General features: G+C 41.1%; 1 protein-coding gene across 1 annotated transcript in view; it reads left to right on the top strand.

Moving 5' to 3' along the window:
• The window catches only part of PITPNC1 (phosphatidylinositol transfer protein cytoplasmic 1), a 259,261-nt gene that overhangs the window by 149,073 nt on the left and 90,014 nt on the right, over positions 1-20,174 (top strand). The window contains exon 5 of the mRNA XM_060763096.2: positions 15,500-15,571. Within this exon, the coding sequence (XP_060619079.2) occupies positions 15,500-15,571 (72 nt within the window). The remainder of the gene's footprint in view (positions 1-15,499; positions 15,572-20,174) is intronic.

The raw sequence follows: 20,174 nt of genomic DNA, 5'->3' as shown, positions 1-20,174 counted from the left end.
TTGTTAAAATGTGCATTAATACATTTAAAAAGGCCTGAAATAATTCAAACCAGTCAAATTGTTTTGCTTTGCCATTGCCAGAATACAGAGGATAATTATAGTGTTAGCTTCTGAAGTAAGCCAATTGTCTTTAAAAAGACATATTAATGAAACACACAATTACGTCAACTGGTAATATTTTACGAGATTATAGCTCCTCAATAAGGTGTTAATTGGCAGCATTTACTTGTTCCATTGCTGATCAGAGTTTTTAGGTGATAATATTGTTTTGGAATTAGGAGGTAATTGGGTCCTTTTGTTGATAATTGGCAATTTCTTTGATTTCTCAGGAAATACAGCCCTTGAATTCATTCCCCAGAGGTGTTACTGTGATTGATGTCACCTTTTGTTTTTAGCAGCATGTTCAGTGCCTCGCTGTTTGCAAAAAAATCGTGGATAATCACCAAAAAGATCTTTGTGTTTCTGGCAGCAATAAAAGAACTATCATCTGAAAGAACATAAAACAGAGTCCAACAAAGAGTTATCCCTTTATTGGCCAACCAAAATGCACAAAGCACTTCATCATGTCAGCTTTGGAAACTCACAAGTTTCTCCATAAGGCCTTTGAAGTTCACAACATCTAGAGGACCAAAGGCCTTATGGGGAAACTAGTGGGGACTTCTAAAAGCCCGAGGCTCCATTCACACTGCCATATACAAGGGTTACCTTCGTTACTCGGGTTTGAATGGGAATATTTTAATGAATCAAATGCAGAAATAATCCTTAGAATGTGCTCTTTAAGTACCAATATTCACTTTTCCACATAGTCACCAAACAATTGGATACATTTCTGCCAATGATGAACAAGTTCTCTGAAACCGTCATGGAAGAAGTCGACACTCTGTTTCCCCAACCCATCGTGCACAGATCTTCCGATAGCCAAGCAAAGCAATAATGTGACCCACACGTTATTATGAAATGCCGATTATGCTTGAAATTTCTCTCTGAGTGATACAACGATCGTCCTGAATCAATCCGTCAACCTTTTGCTTGTGAAACTCAGTGGTTGCCGTCACAGGACTCCCAACTCTTTGTTTATCACACAAGTCAGATGTTCCCACCTCAACATCTTTAAACTTACTCGCCCAATGACGCACAGTACTCACATCAGCACAATCAGCATCAACAGCTTGCATTCTCTGATGAATCTCCTTTGGGGTGACACCTTCTGTTGTCAAGAATTCAATGACTGCATGTTGCTTAAGTCGAATTGACCGACCGTCTGTGCATGGTTCCATACTTTGCACTTTAACAACACAACTGTTCAATGCTAAGGCTTCCTTCCAAAATGGAACTGTAGAGGAGAGTCTACTGAACAAGCCAGTACCTGCCACATACCAGTACTGCCATCTGTTGAGGAGTTACGAAGATGGAGGCATTACTTTTCATTCAACCCTTGTAACATCCAGATTATCTGCTTTGAATTAGTTTATATTAGTCTACACTGCAATATAATCCAATTCAAAGCAGATAACCTGGATTTTATATGGCAGTCTAGATTGGACTCTGCCATCATGGGCAATGGCCAGAGATTTGGGGAGCTGAAGTCCAAAACATTTAGAGGACCAGGGTTATCTCTATTCTATTCTATTTGGAATGCCATCCTGAACCTTGAGGCTGCATGTGTTTTTCTTTTATTTGGACCCTGACAATTTGCAGGAACATCACAAACTTTTCCACATGATAGCTGTAGAAACATTTGCATCTTTTTCCCAGGGTAGCTTCCAATGCTTTCCCTTTCTAACTTATTAAAGATGCATTCAGAGATGAAGGAGGTCTCTCATGGTAGAAAACATGGATGAAAACAACTGGTAGCATTTGCATTTAATTGAGTGCGATGTGACTATGAATGAAAAGTATTATATCTAATTAACAATGTGGCAATGTGCAACTTTCATCTTTTTTCTGCCTAGAAGATTTTCTGCAGTAAGAAAAAAGATGGATGTTAAGACCCTAGAACAGTGGTTCCCAACCTGTGGTCCATGGACCACCAGTGGTTCACAGCCTCACTGTTGTGATAGGATCTTCGAGTAGTAATACTACTGGGAGTGTTCGAAGGGGAAGAAAGACTACTCGTGCAAGACTCCGATGAGGAGCAATAGAGAAAGCGGATCAAGGAAATACTTATGGAATCCAGTGATGATTAATCATTTGAGGGCTTTGCAGGGAATAATGGGTCTGAGACTGAGGAGAGTGGTATGGCAAGTTCAGAGGATGGAGAAATGGACTGGACTAAAGTACGGGAGGTTCAGAACATTTGTGAAGAGCCCACAAGTAGCGACACATTTGTAGGGTTCTCTGGTTGGCACAGTGGGGATCCGGCTGAGTCTTGGGGAGTTATGGGTCTGGATAGAAGATGGAGAGATTGGAGAGATCAGCAAAGGGCTTCAGCTGAAAGGAGGTCTGGTGGGGCGTTGACTGATTCCAGTTCTGAGGAGGAATTGGGGCAAGGGGTTTCAACTGGTAGCAGGGCGTCGGCTGCTTCCAGTTCAGAGGATGATTTGTGAATAAAAGTGGGGTTGGGAGATGGGGTTCTTTGCAGTCGGCAAGGTGTTGATGGGTATTCGTGTGTCCTTGAGAGCTGTTTGGGAAGATGTGTTTGGGAAGACTTCTGTGGACCTGCTGTGCTGCCATTCTTCGTTTTGGCTCTGTGTAAGACCTGGACTGGATTACTGTGTTTGTTGCCTTCTCCCTCTTCGACCCGGATTGGATTAATGCCGACGACTATGCCACGTTTGTACTGACTTTGGTAGACGACTCCAGCCTTTCTGTTCGACCCTTCGTGCTCACTGATGCCCTGCTGCGAATTGGAGTGCTTTTTTTCCTGCTGATTGCATAGCTTTAAGTTTAAACTAGATTATATTCCTGTTTAATCTGGGTTATTTTTCAGGTCCTGTTTTTTGGGTTAACTGTGGGTAATACTGTGTTTCACACTGAAGAATAAGTGTTTTGAGCCTTTTTGCTTTGTTTTTGGACTCTCTTGGTTGTGAACTAATAAACTTTACTTTTACTAAATACTGGTCTAGCGCTTTAAGGGATCTGTCTTGCAACACTCACAATTACTACACCTTTGCAACAAGATTGACAGGTCTCGCAAAACCCTCTTATAGAGCCGAGATCTATTAAATATGGTTTTCTGTGAGTGAACAGATGGCGACTACTGGATGGCATATGTTCTATATCAGAAACTAGAGCTGATGTGGTCTACCCAATGCAATTTTCTCAATCAGCACCCCAAAACTGATTTGTAATCCTTTTGGTACTAATGTTGGAGAGTGATCTTTTGGTCAAAGTGGTCCTTGGTCAAAAAAAAAGGTTGGGAACCACTGTCCTAGAAAATTAAGATCCCTTCTAGACTGGATATAAAATCCATATTATCTGCTTTGAACTGGATTATATGGCAGTAGATTCAAATAATTCAGTTCAAAGCAGATAATCTAGATTCTTTCACCTTGATGAAAGGTGAAAGAAGAAAGCGCAAAAGCCGGGTTGCAGCTAAACGTCAAAAAAACCAAGATTATGGCAACAAGAATGATTGACAACTGGAAAATAGAGGGAGAAACCGTGGAGGCCGTGACAGACTTTGTATTTCTAGGTGCAAAGATTACTGCAGATGCAGACTGTAGCCAGGAAATCAGAAGACGCTTACTTCTTGGGAGGAGAGCAATGTCCAGTCTCGATAAAATAGTGAAGAGTAGAGACATCAGACTGGCAACAAAGATCCGCCTAGTCAAAGCCATGGTATTCCCTGTAGTAACCTACGGATGTGAGAGCTGGACCTTAGGGAAGGCTGAGCGAAGGAAGATCGATGCTTTTGAGCTGTGGTGTTGGAGGAAAGTCCTGAGAGTGCCTTGGACTGCGAGAAGATCCAACCAGTCCATCCTCCAGGAAATAAAGCCCGGCTGTTCACTGGAGGGAAAGATACTAGAGACAAAGTTGAAGTACTTTGGCCACATCATGAGGAGACAGGAAAGCCTAGAGAAGACAATTATGCTGGGGAAAGTGGAAGGCAAAAGGAAGAGGGGCCGACCAAGGGCAAGATGGATGGATGGCATCCTTGAAGTGACTGGACTGACCTTGAGGGAGCTGGGGGTGGTAACGGCCGACAGGGAACTCTGGCGTAGGATGGTCCATGAGGTCACGAAGAGTCGGAGACGACTGAACGAATGAACAACAACAATCTAGATTACATAGCAGTGTAGATCCAGCCTGAGTGACTGATGTTAGGGAACATTGCACTAAAAGCCTCATCGGAAACCATTAGTAATGGGACTGAATTTGAGATGATCCAGAGTTTTTCTTTTGTCCCAAATAGTGGTTTTTTCTGATCTGCCTTTCATTCAGTATATATCTTTGAAATAAATGAGGTTATTTCATAAATGCCGTTATTTAATTAATGTCAGACAGAGAACCCTTGTATTAACCATCTGCAATTGATTGGCTTTTGGACAAAGGATACACTGCAAGGAAAGATTCAGACTTCACGGCAATAACATTTGGTCAGTACATGTGCTTTTGATTGTGATACAGTCAGTGTGGCTGCATTAGAAATGCTACACTCCTTCATAAGCTAGAGGTTTTCAAGCTTTGTCTAAAATAGATCTGTTTACTCTTAAAGTGTTTAAAAGCTTGAGATGGATGCAAGAGTAAACACCAAACACAACCCCTCTCGTTGTCTTTCTCAGGAAATGCTGCATTTCCTTGCTTTCTTTCCTGAGAACGAATGCTTATTCATTTCCTGCCCAGCCACTCCATTACTAACACTTTCCAGGCCATATGGGACATGCCAAAACAATAGACTGCAGAAATTTCATTTTTGTTGTTTACTACCATCGGAGCCAGTCTAATATAAGTCTAACATGCCCGCACCCACCCTGTAAATGAAGTAAAGGAGAACTGAATGCTCCATAGAAACCATTAGTCCCCAGTTGCATCCCACGCTAGGATGCAAGAATTTTATTTATACTGGAGTGGAATTAAAAAAGCAGAAAAAGGAATTGGATCCATTAGTCAGTGTTACAAACCAAATTACTGGTTTCTATATAGAGAGGCCGTGGTGGCGCAGCAGGTTAAACCATTAAGCTGCAGAACTCGGTTCGGCGGTTCAAATTCGTGGGATGGGGTGAGCTCCCATTGTTAGCCCTAGCTTCTGCCAACCAATAATTTAAAAATATGTAAATATGAGTAGATCAGTAGCTACCGCTTCTGTGAGAAAGTAACTGCACTCCATGCAATCATGCCAGCCACATGACCTGTTGACGGACAACGCTGGCTCTTCGGCTTCGGAAATGGAGATGAGCACCAACCCCCAGAGTCGGATATGACTAGACTTAATGTCAGGGGAAAACCTTTACTTTTATATAGTACCAAGGATATGACTCATCAACAGGACCATTCCTGGTGTTGCCTCAGAACCCTAACTCTTCCCTATGCTATCCAAACCATCTATCTATCATATTGACTTGAATATAACACTAACTTTTTTGGCTAAATCACCTTGCCAAAATTAGGGGGTGCATAAGATTTGTTGGAAATAGCAACCTTCTCAAGCCTTCACTACTTATTTGTCACGTATATAATTGTTTATTGTATGTGTGTATTGGTTTGCAATTTTACCTAACCTCTTTGTTGTGGGAGGGGTTGCAGACCATGTGATCAGAACTAGATATGTTCAGGAGTCTGACTCCATTTTAGATCAGCAGATGCGTTTAGACTTCAGTAAGAACAATTTAGACTTTAGACTTCAGTAAGAATAACAGACTGGTTCAAGATTGGGAAAGGCGTACAGCAGGGTTGTATACTCTCACCCAACCTATTCAACTTGTATGCAGAACACATTATGCGATGTGCGAGGCTTGACGAATGCAAGGCTGGGGGGGAAATTGCTGGAAGAAACAGTAACAACTTTAGATATGCAGATGACACCACTTTGATGGTCGAAAGCGAGGAGGAGCTGAGGAGCCTTCTAATCAAGGTGAAAGAAGAAAGCGCAAAAGCTGGGTTGCAGTTAAACATAAAAAAACCCAAGATTATGGCAACAAAAATGATTGACAACTGGGAAATAGAGGAAGAAAACGTGGAGTCAGTGACAGACTTTGTATTTCTAGGTGCAAAGATTACTGCAGATGCAGACTGCAGTCAGGAAATCAGGAGATGCTTACTTCTTGGGAGGAGACCAATGTCCAATCTCGATAAAATAGTGAAGAGTTAGACATCACACTGGCAACGAAGATCCGCATAGTAAAAGCAATAGTCACCTACGAATGTGAGTTCTGGACCATAGGGAAGGCTGAGCGAAGGAAGATAGATGCTTTTGAGCTGTGGTGTTGGAAGAAAGTTCTGAGAGTGCCTTGGACAGCGAGAAGATCCAACCAGTCCATCCTCCAGGAAATAAAGCCCGACTGCTCATTGGAGGGAAGGATATTAGCGTTAAAGATGAAGTATTTTGGCCATATCATGAGAAAACAGGAAAGCTTAGAGAAGACAATTATGCTGGGGAAAAGGAAGAGAGGCTGACCAAGGGCAAGATGGATGGATGGCATCCTTGAAGTGACTGGCTTGACCTTGAAGGAGCTGGGGGTGGTGACGGCCAACAGGGAGCTCTGGCGTAGGCTGAAGTCACAAAGAGTCGGAAATAACTGAACGAATGAACAGCAACAAAAGAACAATTTGCTTGTGTAGAATCATTAAAGTAGAACCCATCTGTGTGACTTTAAGAAGACTGCTGGAACAGTATAATTTAGGCTTCAATGCAGGAACAGTAGGCTTAGAGACTTATTAGACTCTCAAAACAGAGAGATGCTTTGGACTATGGACTATTGTTTCTAAGGAAGATGCCCTATGTTACCTACACAGAGAAGCTACTTAAAATCTTGTTGTAACTGGATTCATAAGCAAAGTGCCTGTACACTGTATACATGAAATTTTGTGAGTTAATCAATTGTTACTTTTAAAGAAGACTGTTTATTTTGTATTTTGAGAGCATGATTTAAAGGCAAATATATTTTAAGGGAGAGTAGATGTTTTTGGGCAACTAAAGAATCACTTCTAAATATATATGTTTTTGTGCATTGGCATGTCTTTGTCCCTAGCAGTTCAAAGACATCAGTTCAACAGCTGAGAGGCCTAGTTGTCTTGCATGAATGCTGATGAATGCCATTTTCCCAAAAAGGTTATGACTTCTCATAAACTTTTGCAATTTTTCCAAAAAGGTTATGACTTCTCATAACCTTACCCAAAACCACTAGTCACAGTGGCAGAACAGCGAGACCAAAAGGTTATGAATCTCATTTCCCAAATGGTTATGGTGATTCACATTTTCCAAAAAGATTCACGTAATGCACTAATCTTAGTGCTAAACCAAAGTAATAGCGGAAGCTGCTTCGGGAGCACCTGGAGCTCCTATTTGAGTGATGTCACCCATAATTGAATTGTCATAGCTCAATGTTATGCAATTCTAGGATTTATTAATGTTTAAGGGATTCAGATATAGTTTTCTCAATAGCAAGGGCCACGAGGGTGCAATGGGTTAAACCGCTGAGCTGTGGAACTTGCTGACCCAGAGGTCGGTGGTTTGAATCTGCATAGCAGGATGATCTCCCATTGTTAGCCCCAGCTTCTACCAACCTAGCAGTTTAAAAACATGTCAATGTGAGTAGATCACTAGGTACCGCTTCTGCTGGAAGTTAATGGCACTCTATGCAGTCATGCCGGCCACATGACCTTGGAGGCATCTATGGACAATGCTGGCTCTTCGGCTTAGAAAGAGTCGGACACGACTAATTTCAAGGGGAAAATGTATTGTCGAAGGCTTTCATGGCTGGAATCACTGGGTTGTTGTAGGTTTTTTCGGGCTATATGGCCATGGTTTAGAGCAGGGGTCCTCAAACTTTTTAAACAGAGGGCCAGATCACAATCCCTCAAACTGTTGGAGGGCCGGATTATAATTTGAAAAAAATATATGAATGAATTCCTATGCACACTGCACATATCTTATTTGTTGCTCAAAGACCACTTAAAAACAATACAATAATTAAAATGTAGAACAATTCTAACAATTATAAACTTATTAGTATTTCAATGGGAAGTGTGTGCCTGCTTTTGGCTGATGAGATAGGATTGTTGTTGTTGTTGTTGTTGTTGTTGTTGTGTGCTTTCAAGTCATTTCAGACTTAGATTGACCCTGAGCAAGGGCCGGATAAATGACCTTGCAGGGCTGTATCCGCCCCCCAGGCCATAGTTTGAGGGCCACTGGTCTAGGGGCATTCTCTCCTGACGTTTCGCCTGCATCTATGGCAAGCATCCTCAGAGGTAGTGAGGTCTGTTGGAACTTTTACCTTTCTCAATAGTAAGGCTTTACTTGTTTCTTATAACTAGCCGTTTTCTGCCTAATATCATAAACATTTTAAAGTTGTAGTATTGACATGAGAATATAACAGTACAGTATTTTTTAGCTTGAGGAGCACCTGGAAGTTTTCTTTCTTCCCAGTTGAGAGTTAGAAAGATCACTCTGATGTATTTCTTTATGTCGTGTGCATACTGATTAACTGACAGATTTGTACTGGGAGAAACATATGTTCAAAGAGAGATAGGCCAAAAAACCGCCAATATATTCACACCATTTCCTGTGTTTGTACCTTGCATCTGAAACCGAGTTATTGCATAAGTGAACTTGATGTCACTTAAGAAAGAGAAAAAGGCCTTCTTGGTCTATAATAAACAGCTCAGCATGTGATACATACATATTTTCCTAGCTCTGCCAAAGCACGATACTAATTATTGGATACATGTGATGAATCTCCAAATATAGCCTGTAGCTTGCATTGAAATCTAGAGTCAGATCAAACATGCTGACAAATAACGTTAGGACAACTAGATAGAAAATACAAAGCAAGACGATGAAGAGCATATTTTCAAAAGTGTTTTAGGACCCTTTTAGATGAGCCTTGAAACTTTCCATTCTTAAATCGTTACTTGTCAGCAAGCTTTGAGTATTTTCAGAATTATTATCACAGTCCTTGAATGCAGGTGAGTTTTATGCTATTTTAATATCACAGTGTTGCTATTTCTAAACAAGAGTTATTAGATTTACTTCTATTTGTGGATGTGAATTCAGCAAATCACAACTACAAGGAGGAAGGCACTTTTTATTTAGTTCTTTGAGACTGTAAACAAAGTGATTTTGCCATTAACTTTAAACTTTAAAAGTATAAAAATTCTTTTGAGACCCTCAAAGAAAGAGAAGGGAGAAGAGCTGAAAATCTGCCTCTCTCGGACAGAAAGGTATGTAGTGTCTGAAGAGGATTTATGATCCAGTGGAGCATTTCCATTGGCAGAACAGCAAGACCTCTGCCGAATTCTGTCTTACCTGCAGTCTCATAGGTGGACCCATGGAACTATCTTGAAAAATAGAAAGACCTTCCAGAAGAAGATAAGACATAGGTCCCTTCTACACTGCCATATAAAATTCAGATTATTTGTTTTGAACTGGATTATATAGCATTTTAGACTCAGATAATCCAGTTCAAAGCAGATGTGGATCATCTGCTTTGATAATCTGAATTATATGGCAGTTTAGAAGGGGTCATAGTGCTAGGAAATGGAGCAGAGTAATCAAGGAAGATCTCCTTTCCACTGTTCAGAATATCCCGAGGGCAACCTTCCCTAGGTAAAGCCTGGAAATGTCATTATTAAGGTTCCCAGAAGCATAGGAATGTGCCTTATCCTCAATCGGCTAAGGCTAAGGGCCCTTCCACACAGCCATATAACCCAGAATAGCAAGGCTGATGGCACAATCATGCCATTATTGCTCAAGCAGGGAGCTTTGAGATGGTAAAACAGAAGCTCTCCGAAGCTCTAGGTGCCCTTATCGCCTACTACAGGGAAAACCAGCTGATCCCTAATCCATCTAAAACACAGACATGTGCTTTTCACCTTAAGAACAGACAAGCATCCCGAGCTCTGAGGATCACCTGGGAAGGAATCCCACTGGAGCATTGCTGCACACCCAGATACCTGGGAGTCACTCTGGACCGTGCTCTGACCTACAAGAAGCACTTCCTGAACATCAAACAAAAAGTGGGTGCTAGAAACAATATCATACGAAAGCTGACTGGCACAACCTGGGGATCACAACCAGACACAGTGAAGACATCTGTCCTTGCGCTATGCTACTCTGCTGCCGAGTATGCATGCCCAGTGTGGAACACATCTCACCACGCCAAAAAAGTGGATGTGGCTCTTAAGGAGACATGCCGCATTATCACGGGGTGTCTGCACCCTACACCACTGGAGAAATTACACTGTCTAGCCGGTATTGCACCACCTGACATCCGCCAGGAAGTAGCAGCCAATAGTGAAAGGACCAAGGCAGTGACATCTCCAGCTCATCCCTTGTTTGGGTATCAGCCAGCACATCAACGATTTAAATCAAGAAATAGTTTTCTAAGATCTACAGAGACACTCGCTGGAACACCCCAGCAAGCGAGAGTCCAAAAGTGGCAGGCTCAAACCCAGAACCTCAATCAATGGCTGATACCAAATGAGAGACTCCCCCCTGGGCACATAGAAAACTGAGCAACTTGGAAGGCGCAGAACAGACTGGTCTGGCACCACGAGATGCAGAACCAACCTTAAGAAATGGGGCTACAAAGTGGAATCCACGACATGCGAGTGTGGAGAAGAGCAAACCACTGACCACCTGCTGCAATGCAACCTGAGCCCTGCCACATACACAATGGAGGACCTCCTTGCGGCAACACCAGTGGCCAGATACTGGTCAAAAGGACATTTAATCAACTACCAAGCTTGCAAACTTTGTGTTTTGTCTGTCTGTCTGTTTGTTTTGTTAAAAATGTAATACAACTGTCTCCTGACACGATATTTATTAAAATCAAGGCTGATAATCTACAATATCTGCTTTGAACTGGGTTATCTGAGGGCCCTTCTAGACAGGCCCTATATCTCAAGATCTGATCCCAGATTTTCTGTTTATCCCAGATCATCTGGCAGTGTGGACTCATATAATCCAGTTTAAAGCAGAAAACCTAGGAAGGGCCACACTGCCATATAAGCCATTTCAATGTGGATTTTATACAGTTGTGTGGGAGTGACCCTAATAATGAATGGGAGCAGCAGCCTCAAATCTCAGGGAGATGCCATGGCTCTTTCCATGATACTTCTTTTTTAATAAACTTGTCAGCAATTGAACCTGGAACTTTTGCATGAACAGCAGGGGCTTCGTCACAAAGCTGTGAAACCTATCCATCAGAGTAGGAAGATTTCAGCAATGTTTTAATTTTTTTTTTTTTTTGCATGCTGCACTCAATTTGACATGTTTGCACTCAGCTACTATTTTAGGGCAATGTCTTCGTTTTGTATTTTAGACTGGTACATTTTGTACTTTAAACAGGTTGCTATGGTGAAATAGAAGAACAAGAGCTTGCCTTTCCCCCTATTTTTTTCCCTTCAGTCCCAACATTACTAGCACTGCAGGAACTGAAAACCTCAGGTGAGCACTTAGATATAGAGCGTAGGCACCCAAAGAAAAGGGACAGGGAAAATGTATTGGGGAATATGAACACCATCTTAGAGTTCAAAGTATGAAGAGTTTTTCAATTTCAATGGGGACAGAATTCCTATTGGAGTACAACACTCTCATTTGGGCTGTGTGTAGCTACAACATGATTTTAGAGTATTTTGTATGGTATTTCACTTTACCCAGACAATAACTAAGCCAAAAATGAATTCATATACTACTAGCTTAAGTACTCGGCAATGCCTGATTAGGGATTTTGTAACGCTACTTATCAGTAGTCATTGATTGTTTTTTGATTTTATGAACGGTCCCATCGAAAATGCAGATGGAGTTGAGTAAACTACAACCCTCATTATTATCTGTCATTGACCCCAAACAGTACCAGTAGTTAAAGTTGGTCATGATGGGTATGCCAGCTTTGATCCAGATTTATTGTTTGTGGGTTCACAATGCTCTCTAGATATAGGTGTGAGGTCAGATTTAGAGCTATGGACCAACTTAACAGAATGGAACAGTCTAACAGGCAAACAAGGAAATAACTACTAGGGCTAGACTTCACAATGGGTATGCCAGCTTTGGTCCAGATCCATAGTTTGTGGGCTCACAATGCTCTTTGGATATAGGTGTGAGGTCATATTTAGAGCTATGGACCATGGATAAGAAAGGCCTACGCCTGGCAAGCATTATACTAACAGCCCAATGTTTCAGATCAGAGAACACACTCACCAGGTGAAGACAAGCAACAGAGATTTAATATGATCCATCCAAGTCAGACTTGGCCACGGTGGTCCATGCTCTCGTTACATCTAGGATAGACTACTGCAACGCACTCTACGTGGGGTTGCCTTTGAAGACCACTCGGAAGCTTCAAATAGTCCAATGAGAGGCAGCCAAGTTAATAACTGGGGAAGCATACAACTCCCATGTTATGCCAGTTCCACTGGCTGCCAGTTTGCTACCGGGCACAATTCAAAGTGCTGGCTTTGGCCTATAAAGCCCTAAACGGCCCCGACCCAAATTACCTGTCTGAACGCATCTCTCCCTATGAACCATTGCGGAGATTAAGATCCTCCGGGGAGGCCCTACTTTCCGTCCTGCCATTGTCACAGGCACGATTGGTGGGGACGAGAGACAGGGCCTTCTCGGTGATTGCTCCCCAGCTATGGAACTCCCTTCCTGGTGAGATCAGGTTGGCCCCCCCTCTCCTGTCCTTTAGAAGGATGGTAAAAACTTGGCTGTGGGACCAAGTTTTCGGGACAGGGCAATAAAGCAGCAATAGGAAAGATTACCAGGCCTATTAGATTTGACGCGGATGACTAGGACGGTTTTAAATGGTGTAATTTAATATTTTGATAAATGTTTTTAATGTTTATGTATATATATAAGAATTTGTGTCCCGGCATTGAATGTTTGCCGTATATATGCTGTGCCCCACCCTGAGTCCCCTTTGGGGTGAGAAGGGCAAAATATAAATGTTTTAAATAAATAAATAAATAAATGTACAAGCATAAAAATGAATACAGACAACATAGGTTTTGAAGAAGTTTAGTTTCCATTCAAGCTTCCCGATTCCTCCCTGGATTGGCTGAGAAAAGGGGCCGACGTGGGCCCGCTCTCTGATTGGATGGGCTCTGCTGATGTCACTGGTTCCAGGCGGAGATTCTTTCCAAGCTGGAAGGAGATGACTGTGGTTCATTTTTGACAGCCTAATCAGCTGCGGGTGACACCCTTCAAAGAGTTCCTGTGACCATATTTGGATAGTTTAAGGAGCCTCTAACTAGCATAATAGTTTGGCTTTGGTTGATAAAGATGGGATTATGATAGTCAAATGTCGGGGGTTCCTGAAACAAAGGGTGATGATCCCTGCCATCAGGGTCCAGACTTGGATGTATATTGTGAGTCCTTGCTTTTATGGTTGGCTATCTCTTAGCCCAAGTGGGACATTTGATTGAACAGATATCGGCTGGCGCTTATCCAGTTGGGAGTGGAAACCATCTGTTGATTCAAATGTTCACACAGTAGGTCCCGACTGTCACCTTTGTCTGGGGCAGCCTGGAGACGTGACCAGCATCATCTTTCCAGGAAATTCCTCAGTGGGGTCAGTAGAAAGGTGAAGACTCCTGTAGCTTGCTTTGGCAGAAATCATATAGTTGATACATTTATTTGATATATTTTTAATACATATCGGAACAGGACAGGGAGAAAAGGATATAAAGTGGGCAGAAGGTTATATAAGAAAAGTCAAATTTTATTGATTAGGAATGATAGAGAGGCTTTGAGGGGGAGTTGCTGTTGCAGGTCTGCTCTGTATATGTGCTGATACATATCAGCGCAATCTGCAGATTAAAAATAAAAAATTAAATGAACTGGTCTATCTGCCAATATTGTTCTTTGCTGGAATTGCAGAAGTTCAGCAAAGAAAATTTAAAAATCATATTTTATTCTGGTGTCCTTGAGAAACTATAAATCACAGGGTGGAGGTACTATGTTTGAGAAGAGGTGGACTGCAACTCCCACCATCCTCTGTCATTACACCCTTCCCAAACCCCACCGGTATTTAAAGTTGGTCATGATGGATATGTGTGCCAAGTTTGGTCCACATCCATCGGTTGGGTGCAGAGTTCTCTTTTATTTTTGAGTGAATTACAACTCCCAATATTCCAGGTCAATTTCTCCGAACCACCCATGGTACTTTTTGTTGGGTATGGGGCCAAGTTTGGTCCAGATCTGTCATTGGTGGGAGTCACAGATTTCTCTGGATGTGAGGGCCTTCTTGAAAGCCACATTTGTTGTTGTTGTTCATTCGTTCAGTCGTTTCCAACTCTTCGTGACCTCATGGACCAGCCCACACCAGAGCTCCCCATCGGCCATCACCACCCCCAGCTCCTTCAAGGTCAATCCAGTCACTTCAAGGATGCCATCCATCCATTTTGGCCTCGGTCGATCCCTCTTCCTTTTTCCTTCCATTTTCCCCAGCCTCATTGTCTTCTCTAAGCTTTCCTTTCTTCTCATGATGTGGCCATGAAAGCCACATACAAACATAGATATCTACATAAATATCTACATACAAACATATTTTCACTTTTACTAGAGATATAGATAAAATTGCAAGTAGCTAATTAAGAGAGATTTAATTTAATACAGACTTCTCTCAAACTCTGAGGGAGGAAATGTGTATTGAGATGATTTGGAGTACGGAACTAGAGATTAGGGTATATTTTTCCTTCTGTTCCTTTGCCTTCTGGTTTAATTGCTTAGTCTCAACTAGAGCAAACCCACTGGATCAATGGAATATGTATAAATGTTGACTTAACACGTTAGCATTGATGCAGTTGGTCTGCTGTAACTGAGAATTAACAATTGGATGTAGACAGAAATCTTCCTTCTCTAATTGCTTTTTTCTCAGGAGTAACAGCTGTTGAGCTTTGGCATGTAAAGTTTAGTTTGCCCTTTAATTCTACTCTTGTCTGCCCTTGAAATGAATTCTTGAGCTTCTATCTTAACATCCAAATGTGTCCTCCCTGTTTAGCTGGGAAACCAACATTTTTGTAAGCCTGTGACACCATTCTTGGGCCTGAAAAATCCTGCTCAGGACTGCAGTGCTGTTGGAACTTTAGGACTAATATAGTTTTCCATCTATTTCAAGGTTTTGTATCTAAAAACATCACGTAAAATAGGTGTTTAGCAATAATATATCTTTCTACCTTGATTATTCTGTTTTTGAACACCTTTCCCTATTCTGAAGTAGGAATTTTATTGTTCTGTGAGATGGTTGATCAATAATTTCAATTTCTTTTGATACATAGATAGACCTGAGGATTATATATTATTATATGCTAAAATGTTAAAGCTGGTAATAAGCGTATGAACTGGCAGAATGATTAATGGTTGCAAGTATCCTGATATATTTTGTTTTCTTTGCAGTGTTCGTTTTTGCCTAAATTCTCAATTCACATAGAGACAAAATATGAGGACAACAAAGGGAGCAACGATAACGTAAGTATTATCTCCTTTTCTAGATTAAATATAAAATATGCTTTAAAGTATTCCATTACAATTCAGGGCAAGCATGTTGTTTTTCCATTAATCCTTACAGTCAGCTTCGTATTTTATATTTTATCTGTTGTACAGTTATAGCATTTTAAACCTTACTCCTTTTGGGGATGATTGTAGAGAGATGAGTGGATAAGAAGTGAATCAGGGTGAGGTGGTTTGAACGTCGGACTCTAGACATTATACTTTAATTCCCTGCTCAGCCATGGTAAATCATTGAGTTACCTTGCACAAGCACACCATCTTGTTTTCATCCTATTTACACTGCCATATAATCCAGTTTCTGAATCCAGATTATCTGTTTTGAACTGGATTATACAGCAGTGTAGACGTATATAAGCCAGTTCAAAGCAGATAATCTGGATTCAGAAACTGGATTATATGGCAGTGTAGATCCAGCCTCATCCCCAGAAAACACCATGATAGGGTCACTATAGGCTGAAAACAACTAGAAGGCATACTAGAACAAGAACAACCATAGCAGAGCGATGAGTAGCCAGGCCACACTCCACTTTGGGTGGCAGTGCTCACCACCACTACTAATTGACCATTAATTATCCAAAGAAACAAATACCTAATTCTGAACTGTAATTTATCTGTGTGAGTGCAGACTTGTAAAAAATGCTTGGACAAGTGGTAAAATGTATTTAAAAAATTAAGTCTTTAGACAAAACAGCAAGTAGACATGTGGCATATTAAGGACTAATCTGGGGATAGAGGTATGTCAACCAGTCCTAGATGGGGTTATACTCCCCCCATGTTCACAGCATGGGAGTACTCCTGGATTCCGTCTCCAAATGTCAGCCCAGTTAGATGCATCGATCAGGAGTGCTTACTTCCAGCTTTGGCTGATACTCCATCTGCGCCTCTTCCTAGATTTGGAGGACCTTAATGTGGTAGTGTACTCACTGGTAACCTCAAGGTTGGACTTCTGCCACAGGGCTACCTTTGTATCAAATTTGGAAGCTCTAGTTGGTTCAAAATATGGCAGCCTAGATTGGTTACAGGAACATCCAAGAGTGAGCATATTACTTACATCCATATTAAACTTACTCCACCAGCTGCTAATTATTATTATTATTAATAATAATAATAATACTTTATTTGTACCCCGCTACCATCTCCCCAAGGGACTCGGTGCGGCTTACATGAGGCCGAGTCCACAATTAGTTTCCAGGCAAAGTATAAGGTGTTGGTTTTGACCTTTAAAATCCTACATGGTTTGGGTCCAGGTTACCTACAGGATCACCTTCTTCTGTACAATCTGCCCCTCACACTGAGGTCCTCAGGGGGACAGTTACTCCAACTTTCCAAAACCTGAGTAGCAACCATCACCCAGAGGATTTTTTTCATTGGCCGCTCCAAGACAATGGAATGACCTGCCAGTAGAGCTCTGACAGCTAAATGAACTGTTGGAATGTAAAACCCTCTCTTTTGGCAGGCCTATCCAGTCAACTTTGAATCATGAATTTTGAACTCATCTCCTGTGCTTTAATCATTGTGCTGTGTATTTAAATATGTATTTTATAGAAATACGTTTTAATATGGGTATTTTATAGAATGCTTAAGCTGATTATGTGTTTTTAGCTATGTTGTAACCCACCTCGAGCCACAAGAAAAGGTATATAAGAAATATATTATTATTATTAATTGAATATACGAGAGGTATTTTTTAAGTAAGGTCTGTTGGAACATAAGTACACAACGAAAGTTTATTTCAAAAAAGTAAATTTATTTTCAGAAAGTACATACTTCACTCTATTTTTCGACATAGTTGCTAAGTTTGTTCAAAACACCTATCATACCTCTGAACCAATTTTAAAATACCCTCTTCATAAATCCTCGCTTCAACTGAAGCCACCAAATCGTCTGTAATCAAAGAAGGGCTACCGGAGTGGTCCTCATCATGGACATTGTCACGGCCATCTTTGAATTGTCATACCCACTTACGCACTTTGCTTTCACTCATAACAGTATCACCGTACACTTCACAAATCTGTCGATGAATTTCTGCAGCAGGCAGGTTCCTTGCTGACAAAAGCCGTATCACTGAGCAAACCTCACATGCGGAGGGGTGAGTTGATAGTCTTAAACATTTTTAAAGCACAGAACAGAACCGTCCAGGTTAGCTACAGAGCGGAAACTGAGCACAGTTGTTCCCGAGGCTTGCCGGTACACGACGCACATGCTCGTTGCGGTATGCACTCGAACTACTAGTGTCTACAACAAAATGGACCTTACTTAAAAAATACCCCTCGTAGTATATTTCTTAGATCAGAGTTTCCCTAGATAGGTTGAAAGATGTGTGACCCACCGGATTCTGTTGAACTGAAGTATTTGACACTGTTGGGGGTGCTGATTAGATTAATGAGACTTACAGTTTACTAACATCTGGAGAGCTTTACAATTCCCATCCCAGATCTACCTAGAGTAAACGTTGACCTAGATAGGTAGGTAAGCGGGCTATGAATATGGGAAGAGAAAAGATGTGGGAATCCTCCCTCGTCCACCAAACAAGGCCAAAAATCTAAATCATACTAGAGTTAGTAAAGGTTCGATATTCCTTCTCTGAAATGTTGGGGACAATAAAGGTTTTGAAAGCCTGTATTTGCATATACTGATAATGAGACTATCTTGGAAATAGAATCCAAGTCTATTTATGTAGCATGCTTTTACTTAGCTAACTGACAGTGTCTTGAAAGGCCTGTAATCTAGGATTGTAAGAAAAGAAAGAATTCGTTTTATTTTTAGCTAATAGCCGGTTTGTCAGGCTTAGTTGCCATGGTTCTCCTTTTTTACCTCCAGTTATAACAGCTGTGAACCGTAGCTGCAGTATAGTTATGAACACATTTCTTGATAACCTGATATTCTCCCATTAGCATCTGAGAAGTTCCCGAGGACACAGAGGATACTGCAAATATAATAATGTACTAAATCTAGGAAAACAAAAATGTATTTATACTTTCGGGGCCTAGCAATTCTGATTTCCAAGTGCATGTTGTTTTTTGTCTTATCTAAATTATGCTAATATATGTGAATACCTACAGATGATGTGGATATGCTGAGATTTAGCATCAGACATGATAGTTACACTCGTCTGTTGATATTCCAACATTCATTTAGTTGGATTTTTTTTCAATGCTCAAGAGCCCAAGAATTTTTGCATCTCACCCCAGTCTTACTAAACCCTGTTCATGTCCTTTAAAGATATAAATGAAAAGCATATAAAGATATAACAAAGCAGTATTCATGGGGATATCCAGATTTATGCCTGCAAAATTCCTGTGAGCTAGGCTAAACTGAGATACAGTGACTCGCCCAAGGCTACTGTCCAGTGAATTTTATGGTTGAAATCGAAATCATCATAACCACTGCCTCACTGCTATTTTAATACACTAGCCTTTTCATTTTACATAACTCAGAACATGTCTTTGATGGAATTACATGTTTGCAAGTATTTTGCATCTAATCTAAACTGATTTTCAATAGCTTTCTATAAGGAGTGTCAATTATGGATATATATTGTTTGTCGCTCACAAGACAATTAGGATAGTAAGCGATAGTGTTGTGCATTTGTATAAAATCACTATCAATTTCTGTTTGTTTTGTTCATAAGGCACCATTTTTATTTTTAAGCACCTCTCCTGAAAGCAGGTGGTTTTCCTAATGAGCTTTTTCATCCCAGGCCCGAAAAAAAAGGATATTTTTGTCCCATTGACAGCAATAGGCGGGCTTCCCATGCTCCCCTTCCCGTCAGTTTGAGGGCTAAAGGGGTGTAACTACCCAGTTTCGACGCAATTTCTCCCTGCTTTCCCCCCCTCCAATTGGGAAACCTACCTGGTTACCGTTCCCTCTTTCCTTTCATTTCACTAATATTTCCATATCAGAGGGGAGTGTACCATTTCGTGCCATCTGAATGAAACAAACCGTATGAAAACATGAAATAAACAGATGAAACCGTAACTGGGCCCATGACTAGTAAGCAATAAAATTAATAAAAGTATACGCTGGTCTTCAGTTAATTTTTATCAGGATATCCTTTTTAAACTTTAGATTGTAGACTTGTTCTTAAATAGAATTTATACGTACGTTGGAGCAGGTAGATTTTTAAAGTGTAATTCCAGCCAGAAATATAATATTACTAGCTGTCCCCTGGCACGCGTTGCTGTGCCCCACATGGGGGTTCTGTGTGGGAGGCTTGGCCCAATTGTTTCGTTGGTGGGGTTCAGAATGCTCTGTGATTGTAGGTGAACTATAAATCCCAGCAACTACAACTCCCAAATGTCAAGGTTCTATTGTCCCCAAACTCCACCAGTGTTCACATTTGGGCATCTTGAGTTTTCGTGCAGAGTTTGGTCCAGATCCATCATTGTTTGAGTCCACAGTGATTTCTGGTTGTAGATGAACTACAACTCCAGAACCAAAGGACACTCTCCTCCAAACCCTTCCAGTATTTTCTGTTGGTCATGGGAGTCCTGTGAGCCGAGTTTGGTTCAGTTCCATCATTGGTGGGGTTCAGAATGCTCTTTGATTGTAGGTGAACTAT

The sequence above is a fragment of the Anolis sagrei genome, chromosome 2 (assembly GCF_037176765.1).
Source record: "Anolis sagrei isolate rAnoSag1 chromosome 2, rAnoSag1.mat, whole genome shotgun sequence".
Taxonomy (NCBI): Eukaryota; Metazoa; Chordata; class Lepidosauria; order Squamata; family Dactyloidae; genus Anolis; species Anolis sagrei.
This window is presented reverse-complemented; position numbering and strand designations above follow the sequence as displayed.